General features: G+C 34.8%; 1 protein-coding gene across 4 annotated transcripts in view; it reads left to right on the top strand.

Moving 5' to 3' along the window:
* PHF14 (PHD finger protein 14) overlaps window positions 1–27,476 on the top strand; it is a 184,636-nt gene that overhangs the window by 7,690 nt on the left and 149,470 nt on the right. For all 4 annotated transcript variants that reach the window (XM_090287178.1, XM_090287177.1, XM_090287179.1 and 1 more), the window contains exons 3-6: window positions 433–1,226; window positions 8,121–8,265; window positions 20,231–20,390; window positions 25,407–25,518. In XM_090287178.1, coding sequence (XP_090143304.1) covers window positions 433–1,226; window positions 8,121–8,265; window positions 20,231–20,390; window positions 25,407–25,518 — 1,211 coding nt within the window. The remainder of the gene's footprint in view (window positions 1–432; window positions 1,227–8,120; window positions 8,266–20,230; window positions 20,391–25,406; window positions 25,519–27,476) is intronic.

The following is a 27,476-nucleotide window of genomic DNA, read 5'->3' as shown; positions in this document are numbered from 1 at the left end:
ATGATTGTAAGTCCATGTAGTTTATGAAAGGAAGATATAAAGGAAGAAAAATATGGTGTGTATTCTATTATAATTAAGTTAAAATCAAGTGCCCAATTTAAAAAGAATGATATTTACTTTTAATGCCTCTAGGCTACCAGATATAGCATGTGTTATATGACAAAACAGTGCTCTTCTTTTTAAAGCATATTTTAATTTAGAGTTACATATATTCATCTTCATTAGTATTATATTGAACTAAAACCATACACCAACTCCATTGATTTATTATTTAATCAGGTTAATAATGTCTACCATCCTTTGACTTAAATTTGTTTATATTGTTTTGCAAGTTACTCACAGATTTTGGTGGTTTCATTTGTGTCAGCGTTGTGTGTGTGTGTGTGTATGTATATACATATGTGTGGTTTTTTTTTCTCATATTTTCAACAGATTCTGAAGGGAGTGGTAATGGAAGTGAAGACCCCTCAAAGGACAGTGGAGAAGGTTCCTGTAGTGATTCTGAAGAAAATATTTTAGAGGAAGAACTGAATGAAGATATTAAAGTAAAAGAAGAACAACATAAAAACTCTGCAGAGGAGGAAATACTGTCATCAGAAAAACAGTTAGTTAAAATGGAAAAGAAGGAAGAAGAAGAAAATGGAGAAAGACCTAGAAAGAAAAAGGAGAAAGACAAGGAAAAAGAGAAGGAGAAAGAAAAAGAGAAAGAGAAGGAGAGAGAGAAGGAGAAAGAAAAAGCAACAGTATCTGATAATGTGGCTGCTTCTGCTGCTGCCACCTCACCAGCCAGAAGTCCTCCTGCTGTTAACACATCTCCTTCAGTTCCCACGGCAACGACGACTACAGAGGAACAAGCCAGTGAGCCAAAAAAGTGGAATCTTCGTCGAAATCGACCCCTTTTGGATTTTGTATCCATGGAAGAACTGAATGACATGGATGACTATGACAGTGAAGATGATAATGATTGGCGACCTACTGTAGGAAAGAGAAAGGGAAGATCTGCATCTCAGAAAGAAGGAAGTGATGGTGACAATGAGGATGATGAAGATGAGGGAAGCGGGAGTGATGAGGATGAGAATGATGAAGGCAACGATGAAGATCATAGCAGCCCTGCCAGTGAAGGGGGTTGCAAGAAAAAGAAGAGTAAAGTTCTTAGCAGAAACAGTGCTGATGATGAGGAACTGACCAATGATAGCCTGACATTATCTCAAAGCAAGAGTAATGAGGTAGATCAACCCAATTTTTATGATATCTGTATGTCTGGGGAAAAGGGAATTCTCTAAACCATTCTGCTAATTTTATCGAGTGGCTTCCTTGAAATCCTATTTATAGACATTGTGAGAGTGAATAAGCACCCTAACTATAGCATTTACTCATTTGGCCAACCAACCTTTATTGAGTACCTACTAATTCTCACCGTTCTCAAGGAGCTCACAATCATCGTTCTCAAGGAGCTCACAGTCTATATATTTAGAGGAATATTTTTATAACCGTAGACTTGGGAAATGGTAGCGTTTTTCTTTCCCCTTTCTATTTTCTTACCCCATTGTTCATAGGATTGCTGAATGGTGCTAACTGGATTATGAGAAAGGTCACCTTTCTTTCAACTTAGATATATTCATATCCACATAAAAGGTCAGACTTTTAGAATACTTTAGAACAGGGCAACAAACAGCTTACCAGTTTTCTCAGAGATTCATTTTCAAGGTTAATTTCTTTACCAATTGTAGCACCATCATCAGAATAGTCACCAAATCTCTGCTTCAGATGCACTGGAGTAAGTACAAACTATATGTTTACAGATATTTAGTGAATAAGTTCCCTCCAGAAAGAACTGGAAACAAACATTTCTATCATAAAACAAACATTTCTATCATAAAGCTACAGTAATGACTCAGTTCTTCCACTTGAAGTTCTACTACTGAAAGTTAGGTTTGTCCATTGGGCCCGAGATGCAACATTCAAGACTCTTCAGCCAAACACATTTGTGTCTTTTTGTCTGTGTGTTTATGTATATGTTTTTCTTGAAAAGAAAGATTGAGTTGTCTTCTCACATGTTATATCACATGTAGAACTAGAATTAAATCTGTCATTTTGTTAGCATGTTTATAGTCATGAAAATTCACTTCTTTCACATTATCAAGCACTTATATTTTTTTTTCTTTTTCTTCATAGCATTGCAATAGATTAAACTGGTAGAAAACTTTTCCTTTTAAGCTTTATTCTTTTACGTTTCTTTTGTTTACAACTTTTATATAGCAGTGATTATCCATCATAACTAAGTTTAACTTAAAAATTTGGTGATTTTCTTAAATAATATATGAGGGGTTATATGTCAGTGGATATGAAACAACAGTTTATATTTTAGATTATAAACATTTTTTAACTTCTAGTTTGCCCATTTTCATATGAAAAGTGTTGCTTGCCTCAATTGCTCTACTAATTCTTATCTTTAGGTAAAGAAAAATTGTCATTCAGAATATAATATAGTATTTATAATGATATAGCACAGGCAATTCCATATTCTCAATGCTGATTTATGGAAATAGAAGTATGGAAAATCCAATTGTTCATATTTGCTTTTTAGGTATGTATCCAGTTTATTTTATAGCACTTAGTATTACATCTGTATTTACTGAGTAATTTACCTTTGGCAGCATCACTTCCTTTTTATTTGCCTGACATTTGCAGAAGTAGGCTGGCTAATGATAGAGTCAGTGTGGATTAGAGTCATGCTAAGGTGTGGGGAACACCTTCATGTTTAGAAACTTACCACATAAAATCTGTATATTATCCATTTGTTAATAATCTGTAATACATAATGTATTACTGAAGAGATTGTAGGCTATTTTTATGATACATTTAAAGGCCACATGCACTGTTTAGTTTTTCCTACCAGAAAAGACTTTAGTAAATAATGGGACTTGACATATTTATGTTAACAGTCTCAAAGGAATGAGATTTCAGAGCATTTCTTGGAAAAGTGCCTTGTCTCTTCTTCTATTTTTTTAAAGAGTTTATTTATTTATTTTTAGAGAGAGGGGAAGAGAGGGAGAGAAATGTCAATGTGTGGTTGCCTCTCATGCATCCTAACTGGGGACCTGGCCCACAACTCAGACATGTGTCCTGACTAGGAATTGAACCAGCAACCCTTTGGTTTGCAGGTCAGAGCTCAATCCGCTGAGCCACACCAGCAAGATGTTTCTTCTTAATTAGCTAAATTAATTCCTCTTCTGTTATTTTATGTTAATTTTTCTTTTGCTCTGCCCTATGTAGAAATGTTGAAGAACTTACAGAAAATTAATTTCCCCTGAATAATATTCTACCTGAAAGCTTGATAACTGTTTTCCTCCCAAGACTATTATTGTAATTCTTTAACATTTTTTATTTTAGTTCTATTTAAATGTTACTCAAATTATATATTAAATTTTAATAAAAAATGAATCAATTGAGATTATTATTTTATCTTATGTTTTAAAATTCATGGCTTCATAAAAAGAGGACTAAAGGTTATCTTTGTTGCCTTATAGCCAATGTTTGTATCTTCCTGGCTATTCTAGGTCCATTAGTTAATATGTATATATTTGATTATATTTGAAGTATCATTTTTCTCTGCTTTTACTTTAAGTTTTCAAGTACTACCTTGTAGTAGAGAGAGCTAAAGTGTGGCTTTAGTAGTATATAAGAGAATTATATTTAGTTGATAAGCAGGTACACTTTTTTCTTGGCTGCTCTGTCAAGTGCTTTGCAGGGAAAGGACGTTGGGTTTCATGTAAATGATGCCCAGAAACTTCAATAATTTTGAAGTTTCTTAGGAGAATTTGATATTTTTTTTGAGCAGGGGCCTTGTATAACTATTGGCTGTTAATGGCCTTAACATACCTATCTATGCTATAGGTCCTAAAATACTCTAGAGTAGTGGTTCTCAAACATTTTAGTCTCAGAACATCTTCACACTCTTAAAAATTATCGAGGATCCAGCCCTGGCCAGGTGGCTCAGTTGCTTGGAGTGTTGTCCAATGCACCAAAAACATGGTGGGTTTGATTCCCAGTCAGGGCACATACCTAGGTTGCAGTTTTAATCCCCATTCAGGGAATGTATGGGAGACAACCAATCCATGTTTCTCTTTCTCTCTCTTCATCTGTCTCTGAAATCAATAAACATATCCTCAAGTGAGGTTTTAAAAAATATTGATTTATATAGACTACATATTGATATTTACCATTTCAAATTAAAACTGAAACTTGAAAAAATTAAACATATGGAAGCACATAAGTTATCAGATCAATAATGCCATCCCATGTCATGTAGCTTGTGAAAAACTTAATCTTATACCCATGAATGAGAGTGAAAAAGGCAAACAACCTTAATATACTATGAAAACAGCCTTTACCTTGCAGACCTCCCTAAAGGAGATTTCCCAGACTACATCTTGAGAACTACTCTTCTAGAATAGGGCATTTTCTGCATATGGGTACTTTGCTTTTGTCAATGGTATTATGGCATTTTTAATTTGGTGCATTTTGAACAATCCGCTCAGAATATGATTATGTGTCTTCAAACTTTTATCTTGAAGCTTTGAGATTCACTAAGGTTACCTTGCCTTTTAGTTTCCTGAAGTAGATTTTTTGGGGAGGGCTGTGTAGTATTTTCAGAGACTGGTTCCCATTTTCAGGACTTTAAAACTAGAGCTTTGGATTAATATATGACCAAAAAAAAAAAAAAAAAATCAGTAAATTTTCAGATGGAAGTTTTTTTCTTTTTAAATAAAAGAGTCAGTTATATTAAATGGATATTATTGTCTTGCCATATGAGGAAATGGCAGCTGTCATCTGGTTTGCTAATTAAAAGGTACAAATTTGGCTGAAATTATAAACAGCCACTATGTTTAGGGCTTCTTATTTACTAATCAATTGCCTTTTTACATACATCAAAATAAAACACATTTATCTAAGGCCTAAAAAAGTCAATTTATAACACTGTACAAAAATTACTTGAGATTCTTAAGAATTTAACCTTCTTTAAAAACAGAGAGGAAGAACTATGGGTCAAACTTCTTGGTATACTGATTATATTTCTCTTCGAGTCAACAGATTTCTTTAATTCTGGTTTTACATGAAGTGTGCTGGAATTTCCTTTATCAACAACACACACAACTTAGAATTTAACCTGTTGTGTACATTATTTATAATCATCTATGTGGCATGCACACATAAATGAACACTAAACATACTTTAGAGCAATGAGATAAGAGACCATTGGCCAATAATATCATTTTTGGTATAAATTTTAAATCCCAAAGGAAAATGACATAATTTAATTAATTTACTGTAGTGTCCCATTTATTCTTATAATCACTGCTAGATTCCTATAAATTATTTCACAATATTAAAGTTATATTCTAGGTGGTAACTTGTGCTACTCAAAACTGACTCCCAATTTCTATTTTTATGTAAAAATACTATTTTCAAATGATATATTGTAGTGAAAATGTTAGCTTAACTATTTTCTCCAGAAACTTAGAATATAATATACAGCTTTAGAAATAAGCTAATAAAAATTGATACTAAATTGGCTTTTATATTTTGATTATAAGTGTGCTTAAATCCATGTTTAATCTATTAAAAACACTTAGAACATACTTTTTTTAAGAGAATGTGTTTATTCAATAGGATTCCTTCAATTCCCATTGAAGGCTAGGCTGTCAATGATTGGATTGGGTAGTATTACATTTCTAGTAAGAGTTTCTAATTGGGAGCAGAAGGCCAGAGATACCAGTTAAATTTGTTTCCTCTACCTCTAAATGATAATATGTATAGAAATTGGTGTAGATATAATTCAGCTACTTACTTTTTTTTTTTTTTTTTAGCAAAATAGAAAAAGAGGAAAGTAATGGAATTAGAGCTAACAGTTGATGTCAATTTTTCTGATCCTTAGAAATTTGTGTTTCCCACAGGGATAAACCTTTTTTAAGGGCTGATTTGTTGTTGTAATTCCACCAGAGAAATATTGTCAAAGCCCATAAACATTAGTATCTTCTCTGTCATCAAACTCTGGTTGTTTGTTAGGTCTTTTCCTAGTCTGTGATTTCTTAAAAAACTTAGATGTAGTATTATAAGAAGAAAGTCTTTTTGGAATTAACTACAGGAAAAAGTTACAGTAACTATGGCCATTGAGGCTTACAACCTTTCTTTTAGGGTTCCAAGGAAGATTCCTCAGTGTAATAAATGGTCAGCTCATGTTTCTCTTTTGACCCACCTACAAGAAGTACAGAGGAAAAGAGAATAGAAATCAACATTTATTGAGTACCTACCTAATATGTCTTGGGAATTTTGGGTTTTTTAATGTACTTTTAGTGTGAGGGGAAGGGAGGGAGAGAAACAGCAATGTGCTAGAGACACATTGATCAGTTGCCTCTCGCATGCCTCCAGGTGGAGACTTGGCCCACAACTCAGGCATGTGCTCTGACTGGTAATTGAACCAACAACCTTTCAGTGCACAGGCCGACACTCAGTGCACTGAGCCACACCAGCCAGGGTTTGGGAACGTTTTTACATACATTTTGTTAATTGTCACAACAGCCCCATGAGGTAGGTATTATTTTTATCATCCCATTTTACGGATGAGAAAACTACAGCTTCAGGGTTCAACAGCCATTAAATGAGAGATGAGAATGAAAGCAAAGTACTTTTGACTCTAAGTCAAATGTGTTAAATTTGAAACATGGCTAATGGGATGAAAATCTGGGCAAATTTTTTTTTTTTTTGCTCACTGTGCCAAAGTATTGTAAAACATGTGTTTTCTTTTTAGGAAGTTTTTTACCTTTATTTGCTTGCCATGGCTAAAGCCCTTAAACTAGTTTGCTTTTATAACAAAAGGAAGCAATGTATAAAACTTAAAGTAGTAGGATTCTCAAGAGAAAGAAACATCATACCTCCTTGTTGACTTTTGCATTCTTTTCTGATTTATTTTATAGATCAACTGCAAATTTAGATATATTAAACAGAAATATATTGAAAGAGTATTATTGTTACATTTGAGTGTCATTCAAAAGCCATAAATTGCTATTGCTACTTTTGCAATATTAGTTAATTTAAAAGAACATAAAAATATTTAAAAATTAATGTAAATTAATATTTAGTGAATGTATAATATGGAACTAATTTATAATTTATTTTTTCTGGATATAGTTAGGTTCTTAAAATATATAGACTCAAGTGCTATCTTTTATATGTAATACTAAGCCCAATCTGTTAAATATGACAAGAATTATTCTCTTGCTAACTTATCCTTTAAAGCTTAAATCCATAATGCAGATGGTATAAATTAAAAGAAGCAAACTCTTGAAATTTTATCTTTTTATACTTATCTATCATCTCTTTCTTTCTCCTACATTACAATTTGCTTGGTATCTTTATTACCAGTTTATATTAGATATTTCTTGACATAAACCTAGTAGAGTGCTCTGACTCTTCTAGCAGCTAGTCAACTGGATCCTTTCTTAGATAGTTTTCTGTACCTGTATACACAGATATACCTAGGTAGGTGCTCATCTAGCTATCATCCAGCAGGTGGATAATACTGGAACTTCTGAATTCCCCTTATACATTTAAGGATTATAGAGTCTGTAACTGTGACATCACATACATAGTTGCTTATATGTTATATTGATTTATTCTTGTTTAATAGATGTGTGTCTTGTCTTCCCTAGGTAGGATTGTAAGTTTCCAAAGAGTAGGAGCCTAATGTTTTATTCTTTTTAAACCAATGTATAGGATTAATAATTACTTATGGGTTAATTTTTCCTTTCTCCTAGTTTAAAAGGTTAGACTATAATTCAGAATGGCAGATGTAGAGTTGTTAGTTGCATGTTTGCTTTCTCATTTCCTAGAGAAGAGGTTATATGGGACTTGCAGAGAAGTGAAAAATTAGAGGGTGCTTACAGGGTCCTTGACAAAGAGATATACTTCTCAAATGTAGCATACTCTAAAATTACTAAAAAAAACCCAACAGAGAATGCAGCATAATTTTGGAAGTGCATAAAATAAAGTGAGAGTTTTATTTGTTAAAATTACCTTTTAATTTAAAAATGTAATTTTCTTATATATTTTAATCTTAGGACTCGCTGATTCTTGAGAAGAGTCAAAACTGGAGTTCTCAAAAAATGGACCATATTCTGATTTGCTGTGTTTGTCTTGGAGATAATAGTGAAGATGCTGATGAAATAATTCAGTGTGATAATTGTGGCATTACAGTCCATGAAGGTAATTTTGCATTGTTTTTTTCTCCTTTTAGAAATAGCTCATTGAAACTTCATTTAAACACATAAAGTCAACTCCTTTACATTTGTACTATTCTAAGGTTTCTCTATAATATTTCTTTTTAAATTATTGTTATTGTTTAAGCTGTTACAATTACTCCCACTTTACTGCCCTTCCCCACCCTCTCCCAACCCCACGGCAATCCCCACATTGTTGTCTCTGTCATTGGATTGTGCATACATGTTCTTTGGTTAATTCCTTCTTTCATCCCCCCACCCCTACCCCTGGGCCTTTTCAGCAGCTATCAGTCAGTTCTGTATATCTAAGCTTCTGTTACTGTCTTGTTCCTTAGTTTATTGTGTTCATCAGATTCCACAGGCAAGTGAGATCATGTGGGTTTCTAAGAGTTTCTTGTTGTTTTTTTTTTTTTTACTACTGCTGCATAGTATTCCATTGTGTAAGTGTACCAGCTTTTTTATCCACTCATCCACTGATGGGCACTTAGGCTGTTTCCAAATCTTGGCTATTGTAAATAGTACTGCTACAAACATAGGTGTGCATATATATTTTTGTATTGGTGTTTGGGATCTTTCGGGTATATTCCCAGAAATGGAACTGCTGGGTCAACAAGGGAGTTCCACCTTCAATTTTTAAAAGGATACTTCATATTGTTTTCCACAATGGCTGTACCAGTCTGCATTCCCACCAACAGTACACGGATGTTTCAACTGATATAAGACATACTGAGTCCTCAAAGTATGATGGGTGTTATTTTTCAGATTATGTTAACTTTAAATGTGTTTTTAAATTTTTTAATTTAATTATTGGGGTGATATTGGTTACTATTATATAAGCTTCAAGTTTATAATATTTTAATACATCATTTGTATATTAATTTGTATATTATATTGTGTGCTTATCGCTCAAGGTTTAGTCTCCTCTGTCACCATATATTTGACCTTCTTTACTCTCTTCAAACTCCCCCTCCACTCTAAATGTGTTCTTAAATAATTAAAATAGAAATCTTATTTTGTAGAAACAACAGTATTTCTTAGATGGTTGGTGTTATATTTTTTCTTCATGGTATTATTTATTTCTAGTTTTGGAATGAAATTTTGATGTAGAAAAGGTCTAATATGTTAGTCCAGTAGACTGTACTACAGTATTTAAAAAGTTACATTCTGCCCTGGCTAGCATGGCTCAGTGGATTGAGCACTGGCTTCCAGACTAAAAGATTGCTGGTTTGATTCCCAGTCAGGGCACAACCCTGGATTGCGGGCCAGGGCCCCAGCTGGGTGTGTAGGCAAGGCAACTGATCTCTGTATCTCTCAATGTTTATCTCCCTCTCTTATTCCCTCTCTAAAAATAAATAAATAAATAAAATATATTTTAAAGTTACATTCTTAGTTTAGTGGTATTATACACTTCCTTCTTTCATAGTTATTTTATTTATTTAGTTATATTTTATTGATTATGCTATTATAGTTGTCTTGATTTTTCCCTCTTTGCCCTCCCTACATTCAGCACTCCCATACCCTCAGGCAATTCCTCCACCATTGTTCATGTTCATGGATCATATATATAAGTTCTTCAGCTACTCCATTTCCTATACTGTACTTTACATCTCTATGGCTATTCTGTAACTACCTATTTGTACTTCTTTTTAAAGTATTTTATTAATTTTTAGAGAGAGGGGAAGGGAAGAAGAAAGAGAGGGAGAGAAGTATTGATGTTTGAGAGAAACATTATATAAATTGCTTGCCTCTCACACACCCCCAACTGGGGATCTGGTCCACAACCCAGGCATGTGCCTTGACTGGGAATCGAACCAGTGACCTTTTGGTTTGCAGGCTGGCACTTCATCCACTGAGCCACACCAGCCATGGGTATTTGTATTTCTGAATCCCCTCACCTCTTTACCCATTCCCCTGCACCCACCTCCCACCTGGCAACCACCAAAACGCTCTCTGTATCCATGATTCTGGCTCTGTTCTTGTTTGCTTAGTTTGGTTTTTTTTTTTTTTTTAGATTCAGTTGTTGACAGATATGTATTTTTTGCCATTTTATTGTTCATACTTTTGACCTTCCTCTTTTCCTTAAGTAAGTCCCTTTAACATTTCATATAATAATGGTTTGATGATGATGACCCATTGTGTTTTCTTGTCTGGGAAGCTCTATATCTGCCCTTTGATTCTAAATGATTCAAAATAATAGCTTTGCTGGGTAGAACAGTCTTGGCTGTAAGTCTCTGCTTTTCATTACTTTAAATATTCCTCGCCAATTCCTTTTTGCCTACAAAGTTTCCTTTGAGAAATCAAATGACAATCTTATAGGAGCTCCCCTGTAGGTAACTCACTGCTTTCTCTTGTTGCTTATAAGATTCTCTCTTTATCTTTAACCTTTGGCATTTTAGTTATGAGGTGTCTTGGAGTGGGTTTCTTTGCATCCATCTTGCTTGGGACTTTCTTTGCTTCCTGAACTTGCATGTCTATTTCCTTCACTAAATTAGGAAAGTTTTCTTTCATTATTTCTTCAAATAGATTTCCAATTTCTTGGTCTTTCTCTTCTTGCATCTATATGATGCGAATATTGAAACGCTTGAAGTTGTCCCAGAGGCTGCGTATAGTATCCTCGTTTTTTTGGATTCTCTTTTCTTCCTGTTGTTCTGATTGGTTTTTTTCATTCCTTATGTTCCAGATCACTGATTTGATTCTCCGCTTCATCCACTTTATGGTTGTTTCCTGTAAATCTTTTGTCTCTTCCTTTTGGCAGCCTCCCTGTGTTTGTTTCTATGTATTAGGTAAAGCAGCTTTGACTCCATGTCTTGGTAGTGTGGCCTATTGTAGTAGGTGTCCTAGAAGGACCAGTGGCACAGCCTCCCCTATCACCCAAGCTAGGTACTTGAGGTGCACCCCCTGTGTGGGCTTAGTATACCCTCCTCTTGTACTTGAGCCTTGGTTGTTGTTGGCAGATCAATGGGAGGTATTTACCCAAGCCAGTCAGCTGCAAGGATTGGCTGGGACCACTGACCGCCAACCACCAACCCCCGTCCTCCGTGGAGGATCAGCTCTGCAGGGGCAGGGTGATGGTGCTCCTATGTAGTCGGTAGTTGTCCACTGGGCGTGCTGGCCCTGGGGTTTCCTGGGTGCTGCAGACCAAGGTCATCCCTCACCTGTGTTTTCCCTGGGGTCATTCTGTCAGAGCTGTAAAGCAATCTGAGATGGCTGCTACTTGTGCTGAGTTTGGAGATTCCCTGGAGAAGCCAACTCTGACTCTAGGCTGGCTGCTGCTAGTGCCAGGCCAGGGGCTCACTGAAGTAAGCTGTTGCTTATTTGAAAGGATTTAGGAAGTTGTGAAGCATGAGCCAAGGCCAGCCATTCCTATGGAAAAGTAGCTTGGGTGGGTGGGCCCGTAAACTGGGTGGGGTGGAGTCTCTGGGGATTTCCAAGGCAGGTCAAACAGTATTAGCCAGGTTGATGAAGTCTCAGATATGGCACTAGCTTGTGGACTCTGTGGAGGGAGTGTTTAGAAAAGAGACAGTGCCCTCTGCTCACCTTGATGCCAGACACTTCAGTTCCTCCCTCTTTGCCACTGGTGCCTTTCAAGCTGCTATCCCAGTGCTGGAGTTCAGAGGGAGTGAATCTGAGTAGGTCAGTCCATGTGTGGGTTCTTTAAAAGGAACTGCTTGAGGCTTCAGTAGTTTATTCCACTGACTCAATACCTGCTGGTTTTTACAGCCAGAAGTTGTGGGGACTTATCTTCCTGGCACTGGAACCCTAGGATGAAGGGCCTGGTGTGGGGGTGGGACTCTTCACTCCCAAGATATCTCAAATTTTTATCCACCCACATGTGAGGGAGGGACCAGCCATTCAGCATCTGTGCCTCTCTTACCTATCTGGATGGATGTGGTTTCTTTAATTACAAAGGGTCAGACTTTCATTAATCTTGATTTCTGACATTTCTGAGTGATGGTTGTTCTATATTTTAGTAGTAATTTTGATGTGGTTGTATGAAGAGGTGAGCCATGTTTGCCTATGCTGCCATCGTGACTGCAAGTTTGAACTTGAAAGGAGAATATATGAGTTCATTTTTAAAAAATCTGAAATAGGAGTCACTGTAGTACATTGGAAGTATATTTCCTGATTATAATTTTCAAACATTTTTTGTTAATTTATTTTTTACTTACAATTTTTATTTTGATGTAATTTCTGACTTACAATAAAATTATACGAATAATACAAAGAAGTCCCATATTTTTTCATCCAGATATCACAGATAGTAACATTTTGTTATACTTGTTTACTCTCTCATATAACAGTTTTTTTCTGACGTTTATGAGAGTAACTGTAGTTATAATGTCCCCTCTACCCCTAAATACCTATGTGTATTTCTTAAGAAAAAGGGCATTCTCTTACATAACCACATAGTCATCAAAGTCAGAAAATTAGATTATCTAATCTTCCTACTGTATTCACATTTTACCCATTATCTCAATAATGTCAATTCTAGGAAAATAAAATTTAGGATCATCGATTCCATTCAGTTGTCTTAACTATTAGTCATTTTGCATCTAGAACATATCCTGAGCCTTTGTGTTTCATGCCATTAGTATTTTTGAAGAGTACAGGCCAATTATTTTATAGAATATCCTCAATATGTTTTCTTTTAATTTTTTTTTTTTCATCATTTGATTCAGGTTTATGTGCTTTAGGCAGGAATGTCACAAGTTTCATTGTAGTCTCGGTGTATCATATTAGAAAGCATATAATGTTTATTTATCCAGTTGCTGGTGATGTTAATTTGATTACTTGGTTGAGGTTTCTCTGTGGTAAAATTTTATTTTTTCATATCAGTTCGTGTTTTAAAAAATTTATTGATTGATTGATTTTAGAGAGAGGAGAGGGAGACAGAAAGAGAGAGCTATCAATTTATTATTCCACTTATTTATGCATTCATTGGTTGATTCTTGTATGTGTCCTGACCAGGGATCAAACTTTCAAACTTGGTGTAATGGGACAACACTTTAACCAACTGAGCTACTTGGCCAGGGCAGTTATTTTTTTCTATCATGGCCATGACTTCCACAAAACAGTATTTCTGTGGTCTTGCCTTTGCCTGCCTCTCTGGCATTACAGTCCTCCTCCCAGATAGTTCTGGGAGTCTGCTGGATTTGTGGGACCTTGGTGAGCTCTGGGACCTGTGCTGTTTAACCCTCCCTCTTGCCTTCATGTGAAACTGTCCTCTCTTGCTGTTAAAGGTCATTGTGTCATGTCTCCTCTTTCTATTATTCACTCATTTATTTTTTTCAGTAATGTTTGTTGAGTAACTTCCATGTACTAGGCGTTCTGTAGATTTTACACATGTTAAATAAACAGAATATAGAAATTGCTGACTTAATAAAGCTTAATGTTTTGGTAAGAGATAGGCAATGAAAAAAATGAAGTAACAAATAAATATATATCAAGTGGAGATCTGGACAATGGAGAAAAATAAACCAGGGTGAGGATTAGCAGGACTGCTATGGTTGTGGGTAGTTGAGTGGATAGATAGAAGGAAGTTTGTATTTATAAAAGGTGATAAAGAAAACTGTCTGATCAGGTGATATTTGAACAGTGACCTGAAGGATGTAAGGGAGAAGCCATAGGAATATTTGGGGAAAGAGCACTCTAGGAAGAGCGAGTAGTGAGGGTAAGGATCTTGAAATAGGAGCATGGTTGGAATGTTTGTGTAATGGCACAGAAATTGGTAATGGCTAGAACTGAGTGAGTGAGCTGCTTAAGAGATTGGGACAAACCAGGTGAGGCCTTGCAGATAATATCTCTGATTTTAGATTTTACTCTGATGGGTATAGGAAGACGTATGTGAGTTTTGATCAGAGGATTAATCTGATTTGGTTTATATTTTGGAAGGATCGCTCTGACTGCTGGGTTGAGAGTAGACTGAAGTGGTCTACTAGGTCTAAGGTGGGATTTAGGGAGACGGTTTAGGGAGACCATTGCAGTGATCGAAGAGAGGAATAGGTTTGGAGGTAGACAGTAAAATTTTGGTTTTAAACTCTCTGGGTGTAGTAAGATGTTGGGACTGGAGGTATAAATCTGGGACTCATCAGCCTGCAGATGAGCCACTGAAGAAAAAGGCACATCATTCCAGATTGCTAGGTGGCAGGTCAATAAGCAAAGGGACTTAGGAGGCTTGTTGTGGGCAACCACAAGACAAGTGGTTTTCTGCACCCACGTGGCAGCCTTGCCCTGGCCAGTGTGGCTCAGCTGGTTGGAGCTGTGTACCACAGACCAAAGGGTCACAGGTTTGATTCTTGGTTAGGTTAGGGTACATACCCAGGTTGCCACTTTGGGGTATGTGCAAGAAGGCAGCCAGTCAACGTTTCTCTTGCATCAATGTCTCTCTCTCTCTCTCTCTCTCTCTCTCTCTCTCCCCCTTTTCCCCTCTCTCTAAAAGCAATGAAAAGATGTTCTCAAATGAGGATAACAAAAAAAATTTACACAGAAGCCTTACTTGGGGTTAGTCATTTACACAGGAAGCCTTAACAGGGTTCAGTCACATTCCAAGTCCAAATAATCTCATCAGCATATTTCTATCTCAAGTCTATGTACTTGGGCAGCTTCTAGCAATGGCAACACACAATTCCAAATACAGCGGAGGGAGTGGGGAGCCTTCAGATGCCTAGGTCCAGATCCTGGGTCAACCAGTGATGACCTTCCCCAACAGGCCACCGCATTTTATTCTGTTACTTGCTCTACATTTTTTTTGTCATTTAAAAATAGGTTTTACTTGTCTTGTTCTCATTGACTTATCCTTTGCCTGTTATATGTGGTACAATTATTTTCCAACCTTACAAATATTTTTTCCACCCTGCCCTGTACCTTTTCACTTTGTGGTATTTTTCACTGTTTGTAATGTTCTTTTTTATAGTCACATTAGTAGATTTCTCTCTACTACTTTTTAAGTCCTTATATGAATTTTCATCTGAAATTAATTAATCAACAGAAAGGGAAATTTTCTACAGTGTAACAGGAAGCTAGTGTTACTACGGTTTGTTTGCTTTTTGAAAACTCAGGTGCCTAAATGACAGATTTCCATATTGTAACCCAGCCATGCAAATTTCACTTAAACTTCTCATGGTTAAACATGAACTTCTTGAATGCTTTATTTTAGAGAGAAACTATTTGTCCATCATAATAAAGTACGTGAACACTAAATAAACTGTAGGAAATAGAGAACAGAGAGAAGAAAAAACATTTCTAATAGTCCTAATAGCTAGACAACCATAGTTAGTGTTTTGGTGTAGTTCCTTTACCTTTTTATTCTTCTCCTCTTCTTCCTCCTCCTTTTTAAACATATTCCTTAAGTAATATAATTGAGAGACTTTAAAGTTGAGGTTCTGCTAGAAGATAGTACTCTAAATGTATTTTTAAATGTATGATTGTATAGTTTTCAGAGGACTCACTTCATCTAAATGTAGATTAATCTTTTCTTTTTGAAATTGAAGGGTTCCAAACTGTCACTTAGTATAAATACCTTTGTGACAAGGTCTTGTAACTGACTTGTAATAGTAGGGTACCCCTGACTGTGATGTCAGTTTTCATGATACACTGATTGCACTGTGTCTGAAGAATAATGTCAGGTATGTGTCATAGTACAAGGCAGAGAAACAGGTAGTGCACTTCCCAGCAATTACCCTTAAGTTTAGTTGCTATGCATTAAATGAGATCAGGTCTACTAAGAGATGTTTTCCTTCAACTTGTTTATTTTTCTTTCTGCTATTAGTCTAGTCCTACATCATTTTTATTTCTTAATGTACTCAAAAATATGTCTGCATTAGTATTTACTGGGTAGTAAAAGTTTGTCCAAGTTATAACCATTTGGGCATCCAAGTCAAAAAGCACTGTGGTTCTTTTGTGCTTTAGAATGTATTTAAGACAGATATCATGTATAAGGTCTTTTCTAATAAGCAGCATTATTCACTTTAAAATCTTTTAGTGGATTTTGTAATCAGAGGTTTAGTGTTAGGCTTTTAAGTAACTAAGAAGTGCTTTAAATTTTTCAATGACAACTTCTGTGTTCCCATTCTTTCCTTTCTCTACTGATAGATAATTAGGATAGATGTAATTAAGTACATATTGCATATGAAGTATTTCATCCTCAGAGGTGCAGTTTGTCCAGATATATAGGTAGAAGGTAGAAGACTACAAGTCTTTTGGTCCCTCATGGCCAACTGAATGGGGAAAATTTCCCCTTATTTGAACTCTCCATACCCTGTGTAATTCAAAACAATTGTAAAACATTTTATATTATTTCTCCTTAACTATGATTTGTGTAGGTTGCATGTGTTACTTAATGGTTGATCCTAATTAGCCATAGAAATATTTTCTATGTCTACTCATTTGAAAACATGATTAATCCATCTGAAATGGATTTTATGTCTATAAATTTTTTATCTTATGTTTACAAAAAACGCCTTTTTCCTTAATCATATTGAAGATGCACTTTTTTTTGCATATTCTACTCAGAGTTAGGTAAAAGAGTAAAGATTGTTTTGTGGTAGTTTAAATTCTATTTTGTATGGAAGAAGGAAAAAAGATTTAAAACTATTTAGTCACTAATTCAAATAGATTAGAGTGCATATTAAGTGCTATAACTTTGGTCTAGAGCTGAGTAAATGCAATAGATATGGCAAAGAAATATGGGAAAAGTGGCAGATGATGGGCAAAGAAAGAACTCTGTAACAATGATTACAAAGTGTGAGCTATTTTTCAGAGGCAGTAGAGCTGAAGAAGAAATGCTTGCCCAACTTGTTGTTGTTCTTTGAGCTTGCATGTCAATCTTCTAGCTTACAGGCAGAAATTTTCTAGGAGAGACTCTCAGAAATCATTCTCCAGGATGTTCCGAGGTGGTTAAATCTCCATGCAAATGCTTGCTCATGTGTAGTATATTCTTCAAATAAATAGAATTGAAATTTTGCTTTATTTTAAAAAAAGTGAAGTGCTGTGATTTACCTTGATTTTGGTGAATTAAAATAATAAAATGGTTAACCCCTTCAGGTCTTCATTATTTGTGTGACTAGAAAGAATTTGCTTCAAAGGGAACATTATTTTGTAAAGAAAAAAGTTTTTTTTCCCTTATATGATCGCATAACCCTTTGAGAAAGCAGGTTGACTGTTTTTATTTTTATTTTTTATGATTTTTCTTTAAATACAATATTTTGCTTTGGTGACAATTAGTAATAACCTTTCTAAAGAAGGAAGTTTTTCCTTTCAATTATATGATCTGTCAGTGATGAAGATGATGATTATGAACTACAATTTAATGATGTTAAAGAAACTTAATATTTTGATTACTTTGCTTATCTTCTATTCTATAGTCTGCTTTCTTTAAAATATTTTATTTGGCATTCTTTTATATGAATTTTACATTATGTTGTTTCACTACTATAAAGCCATTGAATAGCTTAAGGATGACTATACTTACTGGATTTTTTCAGGCACCTTAATGTAAATCATAGCTTTTAGTTTTTTGCCTATTAGGTTGTTTTAATTATAGTCTGTATTGAATGGTAGTAATGTATGAAAATATACTTACACATGACTCGACCTATTAAATATGACATCTAGTAAATTAATATTTTAAAATTATTTACTAGTTGTATGTCTCTGAGTGACACGTTTTACTTATTTATATAGTTATTTACTCATTTTAATTTGGGTATCTTTGGTGATTCTAAGGAGGCACCCTCCGATTTAGGTTCTTTTTGTCCGTTTAGTGTATAGCCATGTCAAATAATCAATTACATGACCTTACAGTGCACATATAAACTAACGTAAGTGGTAAAGCCTTTTGAGAGATAATTATTTTTATGTTTCTCATAGTGGTTTTTCTTTTTTTAAGATTTTACATATTTATTTTTCAGAGAGAGGGGAAGAGAGGGAGGAAGAGAGGGAGAGAAACATCAATGTGAGTGAGAGACATCAGCTGGCTGCCTCTTGCACACCCCCAACCAGGGACCTGGCCCACAATCCAGTCATGTGCCCTGACTGGGAATCAAACTGGCTACTGAGCCACACCAGCCAGGGCCTTACAGTGGTTTTTCTAATGTCTTCATTTTATGAGAGGTTACTCTGGGTGCCCCTTAGAATTGGTCACTAAGACTACCCTGCTAGAATAAACCTGGTGAAAAGTGTTTGGGATGGTTCATATTTGGCTGTCTGCAGAAGCGACATATCTTGAGAGGTCATAAATATGTCTTAGGAGATGAGGAAAAAATGCCCAGGCCTAAAGATGACAAGGGCATACATCTGCACTAGAATTTTGTTGTGATCTATTGCATTACTGTACATGGAATAAATTGTTTCTCTGAAGGATGTTTTAACGTGAGGGTCATGTCTTCCTCTACAGAAGAAGAGAAATTGGATTATATAAAGTTGATGTGTGTCCAGCACCATTTGGGAAAAGTAAAATTATTTAGGAGTCACTATTGTAGTCACCAGAGAAATGATATTTATTGTAACCGATCACTAATACAGCATAGTTTTTTATAGTCTGGGTGAAATTATCTCTCAACTTCTCAATTTCCCTTTATTGGATTCCATGATTATCAGTATTTTGTTGGTACCAATGTATTCTTCTTGGTATCTTTATACTGAGAAAGAATTATTCATACTGGACTTTCTAGTGAGGTAGGTTGGTTTGTCAGTTGCTGAGGGCCTCTTCAACACTGAGTTTGTAGATAAAATTGAGTTTTAGGAATTTTAATGATGAGAACCTGATCTTAACAAGATGTAGACAGTGATGTCCTCCGTCAACCTCCTGCTGGCTTACAGCTTTGACATCTAATTTACTTTTTAAAGCTCAAAATCAGGGAAAAGTCTTTTTGATTTCATACAAATTTTAGATAGATTTAGAAACCTCAATAATAACTTTAAATATTATTTATAATCCCAGACATGCATATTTGAGTTAATAAGGAAACTTTTTGCTTTTGATAATTGGAAGGTAGTTGAAGAATAACATGCTCTACTCTAAAATGTAAGGAACTATGCTAAATAATGTTTATTTGGTATGCTTATAAGTTATCTTTAAACATTTTTATCACATTAACTAATTCTTATCAGAATACAAGTTATATGTGAATGAGAAAAGGAATTTTTTCATTCCTTTCAGTTATGAATAATTTTTACAGAAGATTGAACTATAAATGTTTAAAAAGAAAAAATATGTCATATAGCCAGAGTGAGAAGAATGTTTTCATTCATTTCAGTTATGAATAAATTTTTACAGAAGATTGAATTATAAATGTTTTTTAAAAACACCTCATAGCAAGAGGTGGCTTATTTGTGAATGGAACTTAGCTTGTCCAACTCTAATCTGAACTGTCCAAATGTTCTATTGCCATTCTTTCTCCTTTAACTAAAACTTACTCTGCAATTACAGTTGTATGAATTTCTATTTTAATCCACCACCTTCAAAATTAGATCAGAGACCTTTTTGTATGTTTGTTCTGCATGAATGTGGTTATATATCTATAAATACATATATATATGTGTATATATTTACTTACTTACTTTAGTGTCCAGAACAAAGGGAGCTCAAAAAATACTTAACTAATCAGTAGTTCCTAGACTCAGCCTGATTATTTTTAGTGAAAACTCATATTTAAGTATTTTTTTAAATTAAAAAAAGTTTCAAAGAACTAAATGTTTCCCCTCTAATGATTTTTCAGTAGGTCTAAAACTATTTTTAGAAGTCATTTATTTTATTGCATGGACTATGGTAGGTAAAAAGTATTTTTTATAAAATGATTTTATCTTTCTGTTTTGATGTTCATATTACATAAATAATTTTTTAGACCTTTTCTCTAGCACTGTTTCCTTCCCTTTTCCTTTTGTGCTTTTATAAATTTAAGTTTAAAAAATAAATGACTTAATCATACTTTCTTTTCCTTTTTTTTTTTTAGGTTGCTATGGAGTTGATGGAGAGAGTGACTCTATTATGAGTTCAGCTTCTGAAAACTCCACTGAGCCTTGGTTTTGTGATGCATGTAAATGTGGTGTTTCCCCTAGTTGTGAACTATGTCCTAATCAGGATGGAATTTTCAAGGAGACAGATGCTGGAAGGTCTATGTCATAATTCTGTTGGGTTAATATGCCTGCTTTATAATGTGTCTGCTTTTGACTACTATATTCTTTTATTCTGATTTTCTGAGTTATACCCTTTCATTTGATTGCTTTTTTCGTATCTTCTTGGAATAGAGTAAATGAACAGTAGGCTGAAGATCAGAGTGGCAAGGAGGAAAGACCATTTATTGAGTACCTACATTTGTCCTTATACCCAGTATACTATTTAATCCTAATATTTTCCCTACAGTGATACAAGTCATAAAGTCTGATTTTATAGGTAAGATACCTAAGGCTCAGATCATTTAAATAATTTTAATTCTCTCAAAACCACAAGCTGGTGAATAACCAGGTTTGAACCCATATCTTTATTGATTGATTGAACGATTTCAGAGAAAGATGGGAAGGGGGAGGACAGAGAGAGAGAAAGAGAGAGAGAGACAGACAGACAGACAGATGGACATCAATTTGTTGTTCCACTTATTTATGCATTCATTGGTTGATTATTGTATGTGCCCTGGCTGGGGATCAAACACCCAACCTTGCTGTATTGAGACAACACTAACCAACTTAGAGCTTCCCCGCCAGGGCTGACCCCATATCTTTTTGACTCCAAGAACATATCAGGGCACAGAACCCATGGAGTGAATTAAAAGAGGAAGTTTAATTTAAAGAATTATTAAGCTGTGATTAAAAAAACTAACTATCAGCTATAACTGCAAAAGATGGGAAAGGTAACCCTTTCTCCCAGGCTGAGCTTCAGACCTTGCTGGAGAAGGTGTAGTTGTAGCCTACTGGATGGCAGAGAAGTTTGCTGGTTTGCCTTGGCCACCACTGATCTGTGGTTCTTGGCAAGTACAGATGGCTAAGCATAGGTTGCAGAGGGAGTCAGGGCCCTGCTGTGGTGTCTGTGTTATGGAGGCCACAGACAAATGACCTCCAGGCTGGACAACGTACGTGGCTGGGGCAGGGCAGATGTCCTCCTCCTGTCCTCTGTCCCTGCTGAGAAGCCCTTTCCTCCTGCAATGTCCTCCACTCTAAGGAAGCTTAATATCATGCTCACTCTAAAGCAGAAATGCTTGCTATAGGGCTTCTATCCATTATTGCAGAGCAGGTACGGAAAGGTGGATTTGGAACTGAGAGGCAATAAATTGTTAACTGGCAGAAAGAACTATATTGTTTCATTATTGTATTCACACTCATCTTTATTACCACATCTAAGCAGTTATCATCAGAATAGAGTGACATCTTTCCTGTTTTTTTCTTAGTAGACTACCATCTGGGATGGATGACAGAAATGTAGGAGTAGTTCCTAACATTTTGTATTTTGTAGATTACCACCCACACCACCTCCCACCCTCACCCCTCCTTATAAGAGGGGTGCTCAATTTTTATTTTGCTATATAAAGATAGTTCAGAATTTTTATCAAACATGTTTAATATTTTAACAAGAACAAAACAGCCTATACAACTTATCACCATCATTTCTCATATCTTAGCATTAGAACGGATAGGGTGCATTCTGTTCCAAAATAAAGGATGGGATTTAAAATTTAATAAATAGTACTTAACAAAGTAAAAAATATTTTCCTTACTTTTTTGATTTTTGCCTCAATTGGTACACAGGCCCTTGAGAAATGTTGCCGTATAACATTGTTGGGATGTGCTCCACCATAAACTCTTGGAGAACCCTGTGTTGATATCTAGGAAAAATGTTAAATTTCTTACTTCTTCTTCTTTGTCTAGAAAAAAATGGCTAAACCTCTTACCTATTCTGCCTCATTTCTGATCCCAAAAAAACATAAATAAAAGAAATACATAACAAACAATTTGATGTGCTGACATGAATCTATGGTTTATATCATAGACATGGGCATTATTTTATGTTGGGCTGACTTTGGACTGAAATTAGGGAGTTCAGTGTAGCATTTGAGGTATGTGCTTTCAAGTTGAACTACCTATATTTAGATTTCCTATTAACTGTGATTTTAGTCAAGTGATTTTATCTCTTTATGCCTCAGTTTCCTTAGCACTTTTTAGGAGATTAAATGAAATGATTCATATAAAATAATTTTACAGTTTCTGGAACATAATGATGTTCATTGACTGTCTCCTTAGTTCTGCTGCTGCTGCTGCTACCACTGCTACTACTAGTGCTTTCTTATTAAAAATATTCTACTTATTTAAGGTAATCATAGAGTACCAACTGCATAAATTCTTTCTGGTAACTCTTCAGTTCTAAGAGTTGAAGTTTATGGTGGTAAATTGTGATGAATAAGTAAGTCAACTTTAGAAAACAGCTTCCTTTCAGGGAGGAATTTTTTTTTTCTTTTCTTTTATTTTGTTAACAATTTGAACATTCTATTGAAAAACTTTAAAGTAACTGTCTCTTCATGCTCTCACAATTGACAAAGCAACCTGTGAAGTTGCTTCAGAATGAAGAAAAGGGAGGCCTCTTCAAGCACTTAGATTTACTGAGAGAGATTTGTATTGACTCCTGTGGACCTTATATATATAGGCACCTCCCTTGATTGTGCAGTCTGGCAAAAGTTCTTTTTTAGTATTTGAACAATTTATTTATGTTTATGTCCACACTCACCTACAGGCTAGTGGAAACTATAGGTCTTGATAAAGTTTGAGGGATGTAACACTAGCTTGAGTCAAGGCAAAAAAAAAAACAACCAACCAACCACAATAGTTGACAAGGCATTTAGTATACTAGCTTCATATAGAAAACAGGGGGAAAGAAAGAACAATAAATGGAAAGAATGAGAAAGTTTTGAAATTGAACTCTATCACATGGGCTAGTTATAGACTTATTTCCGTTTCTGACAGCAGCCACCAGTTCTCATATAAAGTGATGCCCTTGAATGTGAGAAAGCCATCAGTATATTCCTGTCATTAAGTTTTTATTTCATTTATTGGAGTACTTTACCTTGTCCTAAGTGGCTTACTAAATCTGATTATTGAAAATATCAGACATACTCTTAATATCTAGAAATAGCATGTTAATAAGCACTATGCACATGCATTATTAGACTTCCAAACTGCCTGTGTGATACTCTGGTCCTAGTAGATATTTAGTAATTGATTATTGAATGAACAAATGAAAAACTGAAAATAATATACTGGAAGTGAATTTGTTTTATATGTTGTAAAGAGACTACAAATTCAAGGCATTTCAGAATCAAATTTGATTGATTAATATCTTCCCTATTCTGAAATGAGTCTTTTGAGAAGTATCTTTCTACTTAGTTTGCTTTATTAAACTATGTGACTTTAAAAGAACCTATTAATAATTTCTATACTAGAATAACAATTCTGACTCTTTGCTTTTTGGTGGTTTTATGTGGTGCTTGTTTTCTGCTCCTTTCCCCAATCAACATCTGTCATCATAGCTCCAAGCAAAATGGATGGTAAAGTAACAAGGAAGATTATTCTTTTCTGAATTCTCCATTTGCCTTAATTACAAAGTTGTAAAGTGTGCAGCTAAACAAATGACCAAAATGCTATTTGCAACAGGTATTGATAAGGACCAACATTGTCTCAGCTTTCTGATATGCATTTTAATAAAGACTAATGTTGGCACTCTCTCATGAGTGGTTGGGGAAAATGATACACTTGTATGCCAGTCATACTGAAATGGCAGTTTAAATCTGTAGTACTTCGTGTGACTTGTACTGAAACACATTAGGAAGGTCAGTATGAAGCAGGCAGCCAGCTGTTGGGTTTATCAAAGATAAACTCCTGCAGAGTACAGCGGCACTTACTACACCAGTGGAGCATGAAAAAACGGCGGAAATTAAATTGAGAAAGCTGCTTGTTGAAGATGTGTATCTTCATATTGAACTCCCCAGGATGCATTTGGGAGGCTGGATTAAAACAGTCTATCAAGACAAAATCTCAAAACCTTGGGTTTTCCTCCAATAAAAAAGATAATTTTTAAAGATTTGTAGCTATTTTACCCAGCACCTTTATAAAATGATTCTTAGTCTTATTTCTTTAAAACTCATAGTGCAGCACAAAACAGAACCATGTAGCAATCATAGCCTCTTAAGCTGTGATAAAGCAGAAATTGTTAATATATTCACAAAGTAAGAGAGATTTGTCATCTTATTTTTACCCTGTTTCTTACAGAACTGATACAGATCTGTTTAAATTTCAAAATCCAGTAACCCATATTTTGTTTGGTTGTAAGCAAACAAACGGAGCCTAATATATTAAAAAAGGTTCAGAGTACTTAAAAAAAAAAAAGAATTAGAATCAACTTCCATTTATTGATCTGTTTTTTAGTCTACTGGAACTTTGAGCATTGTTTTTTTAGTGTTGCAGCATCATTCAGAGTTAAAAAAATTTTTGTATGTAGGGAGTATAAGTTTTTGTATGGAGGTTGTATGGTGAAGAAATGAGTGAATGAAAAATGACTTTCTTATATTATTAAAACTGTTCTGTACGGCTTTCCAGCATTCAGTTTTAACCTGAGAAGAAAGTCAAGATGCATACCAAATACTGTTTTAAAATATTTCCTTAAGTATTATCCAACAGCTTTTAGAAAAAATGTAACAAGAACAATTTTACCTTATTAGTACAGAGTAACTTCACAGTATTAAATTAGGATCCTTAATTCTCAAAGTACCTAAAATAATGAACATGAATACTTTTTCATACATATGAAAATGATGTTTTGTTTCATTTGAGTAATGGTTTTATGCAAATATTTAAGAACAGAGAAGTACAAAGTACAGTAAATTTTAAGTGAGAGATAATTACAGCTATTATTAACTCTCAGCTTTGACTAAGCTGCTGGAAAGTAGTGCTTGTTGTGGTCTCTTTTTCTGTAAACAAATGATAGTCTATACACATTCCATATTCTTAGGCTGTATGTTTGAAATTTTGAAATGTGATCATAGAACTCTTTCAGTAGGTATTTAAGATGGTATATATTTTATATCTATTTTCCACATGGACATTTTATAAAAGGGTTTGATAGCAAAATCTTATGTTCTCTCCTTATAGATGGGTTCACATTGTTTGTGCCCTGTATGTTCCTGGAGTAGCATTTGGAGATATTGACAAACTAAGACCAGTAACACTAACTGAAATGAACTACTCCAAATATGGTGCCAAGGTGAGACAAAGTGTTTTTGATTGCCAAAAAATGTTTTTACTTGTTTTTTAATAATAGTGTTGACTACAGAGATGCTTGTTAGTAATCATGCTATTTGTATACTAGTTAGCATTAAACCATTTACTATTTATAGTAATATTCTGAGAAAGCCAAAAATGTATAAATTCTCCCATGTATTTTCAATTTAGAATAACCTGTGCAGGTAAAATGGTAATTGATACTACTGCTATTTCCCTGGCAGTTAACACACTGCCTGGTATATAGTGCGTTCTCAGAACACATCCTTATTTTTAAGTAGTTGGATCAAGTAAAAAACTAATTTCTTACTTTACTTTTGAAATGGAATTTGTCAAAATTGTGGAAAGTACAGGAAGCACTTATTTTACCCAGGTTTCGAGGACTGGTTTTATGGCTATGACTACATAACCTGCTGAGTAGATGATTCTCAGCGTTGTTTATAAATTAATTTTTATTGATTGACCTTTAAGATTATAAATGGTAAAAATACCCACTTATTAATTTAAACTTAGGTATATAATTACTACAAGGATTCCTGGAATACTAGAACTAACTGGGCACCAATTTGTTCGTTTTTCATTACTGTTTATTGGGAAATTGGGAAGGAAGACTCTTGAATAGTATCATAACATATTAAAGGTGAGGTGGGTAACTTAGAGATTGTTGGAAAATTTTGATACTGACAATTTAGAAAGTTGACAGTTTCTGTTATATTCAGAGTACCTTCCTTGGGCTCTAAGCACCCCCATGCCCCACCCCCCCATCCCTCAGCCGCCTTCCCACACTCCAGTATGTCTGTGCTTTAGTTTGGGTAATTTTTGTTAAACTATCTGCAGCTTCCACCTCCAGAATTAGCTAAAGCTCCCAGGGAGAAAAGCAGGTCCAAGCACTGAACTTACTTTACTGGTCCTCAGGTAATTCTACACGATCTTCCTACTTTTCCGATACCTTTAAGCTATAGTGTAAAAAACATTTGTCCACGTTTTCTAGTTGAGCAACATTAATACAGATTATCTAGTTCACCACAATTGGAAGAAGAAGTTACTAATTTTTTATAGCATCTCCATAATTCACAAACACAGAACTAGAAGGGACTAGCTTAAGTCATTTTTAATAAGCAAACATTATTATCATAAATATAAATCTAGACCAAAAAAAAGTAACTGAATATTACTTCATATTACTGAAGCCAGCAGTAACCTCTAGACTGAAGTCATTAAATGTCCAATTGTTAGCTGATTTTTTCATTATCACTTGATTTTATTTTGAAGTAGAAAATTATGTATTCTCTACCTCATTTGCAGAGTCGAACACAGTGTTGTGAATTATAACAGGGACAGCTCTCCTAGAACACACTGTCCACCCACTTCCTCAGCCTGATTACTTATCCCCTGTATTCTCAGTTGCTGAGTTCCCTTGCATTTTAAATGATTCAGGCAATTAAGGAATATTCCATTTTCTCTCATAGGTTGTTCTATACTCTTATAACACTTTATTGTCAGGAAATTTTTCTTTGCATTCACTGTGAAATCCCTCACTCAGTTTTATCATATTACATTAAATCACTCAGGGAACTATTCTGTCCTTAGTATTGACATCCTTTAATTTAATTTCTCTTTTTCCTGCCCTCTCTCCTATTTTCTCTCTTGTTCTTTTTTGGTATCATACTTAGATTACTATTTGCAGGTTATTTCATAGCATACGCATTCTACTATTATTGGGAAAAGACCCATAGGCAGTAGAGTATCAGAACCTGGGAGTGTTCCTACATCAGTTCCCGCTGTTTTTATTCATTGTTGATGTGTCAGTCTTGGGATGTCTACCTGCTGGGTGGACACTTAACTGTTATATTATTTTAATGATATTTTTAGTGCCTACTGAAATTTTTATGTGTTTCCCTCATATTTCATTTACTTAGAAAATATTTACTAAGTAGGACT

This window comes from Furipterus horrens, unplaced genomic scaffold (genome assembly GCF_987537825.1).
Source record: "Furipterus horrens unplaced genomic scaffold, mFurHor1.1.pri manual_scaffold_9, whole genome shotgun sequence".
Classification (NCBI taxonomy): Eukaryota; Metazoa; Chordata; class Mammalia; order Chiroptera; family Furipteridae; genus Furipterus; species Furipterus horrens.
Note: the sequence above shows the minus strand (reverse complement) of the source record. Positions and strands in the feature narration are given on the sequence as shown.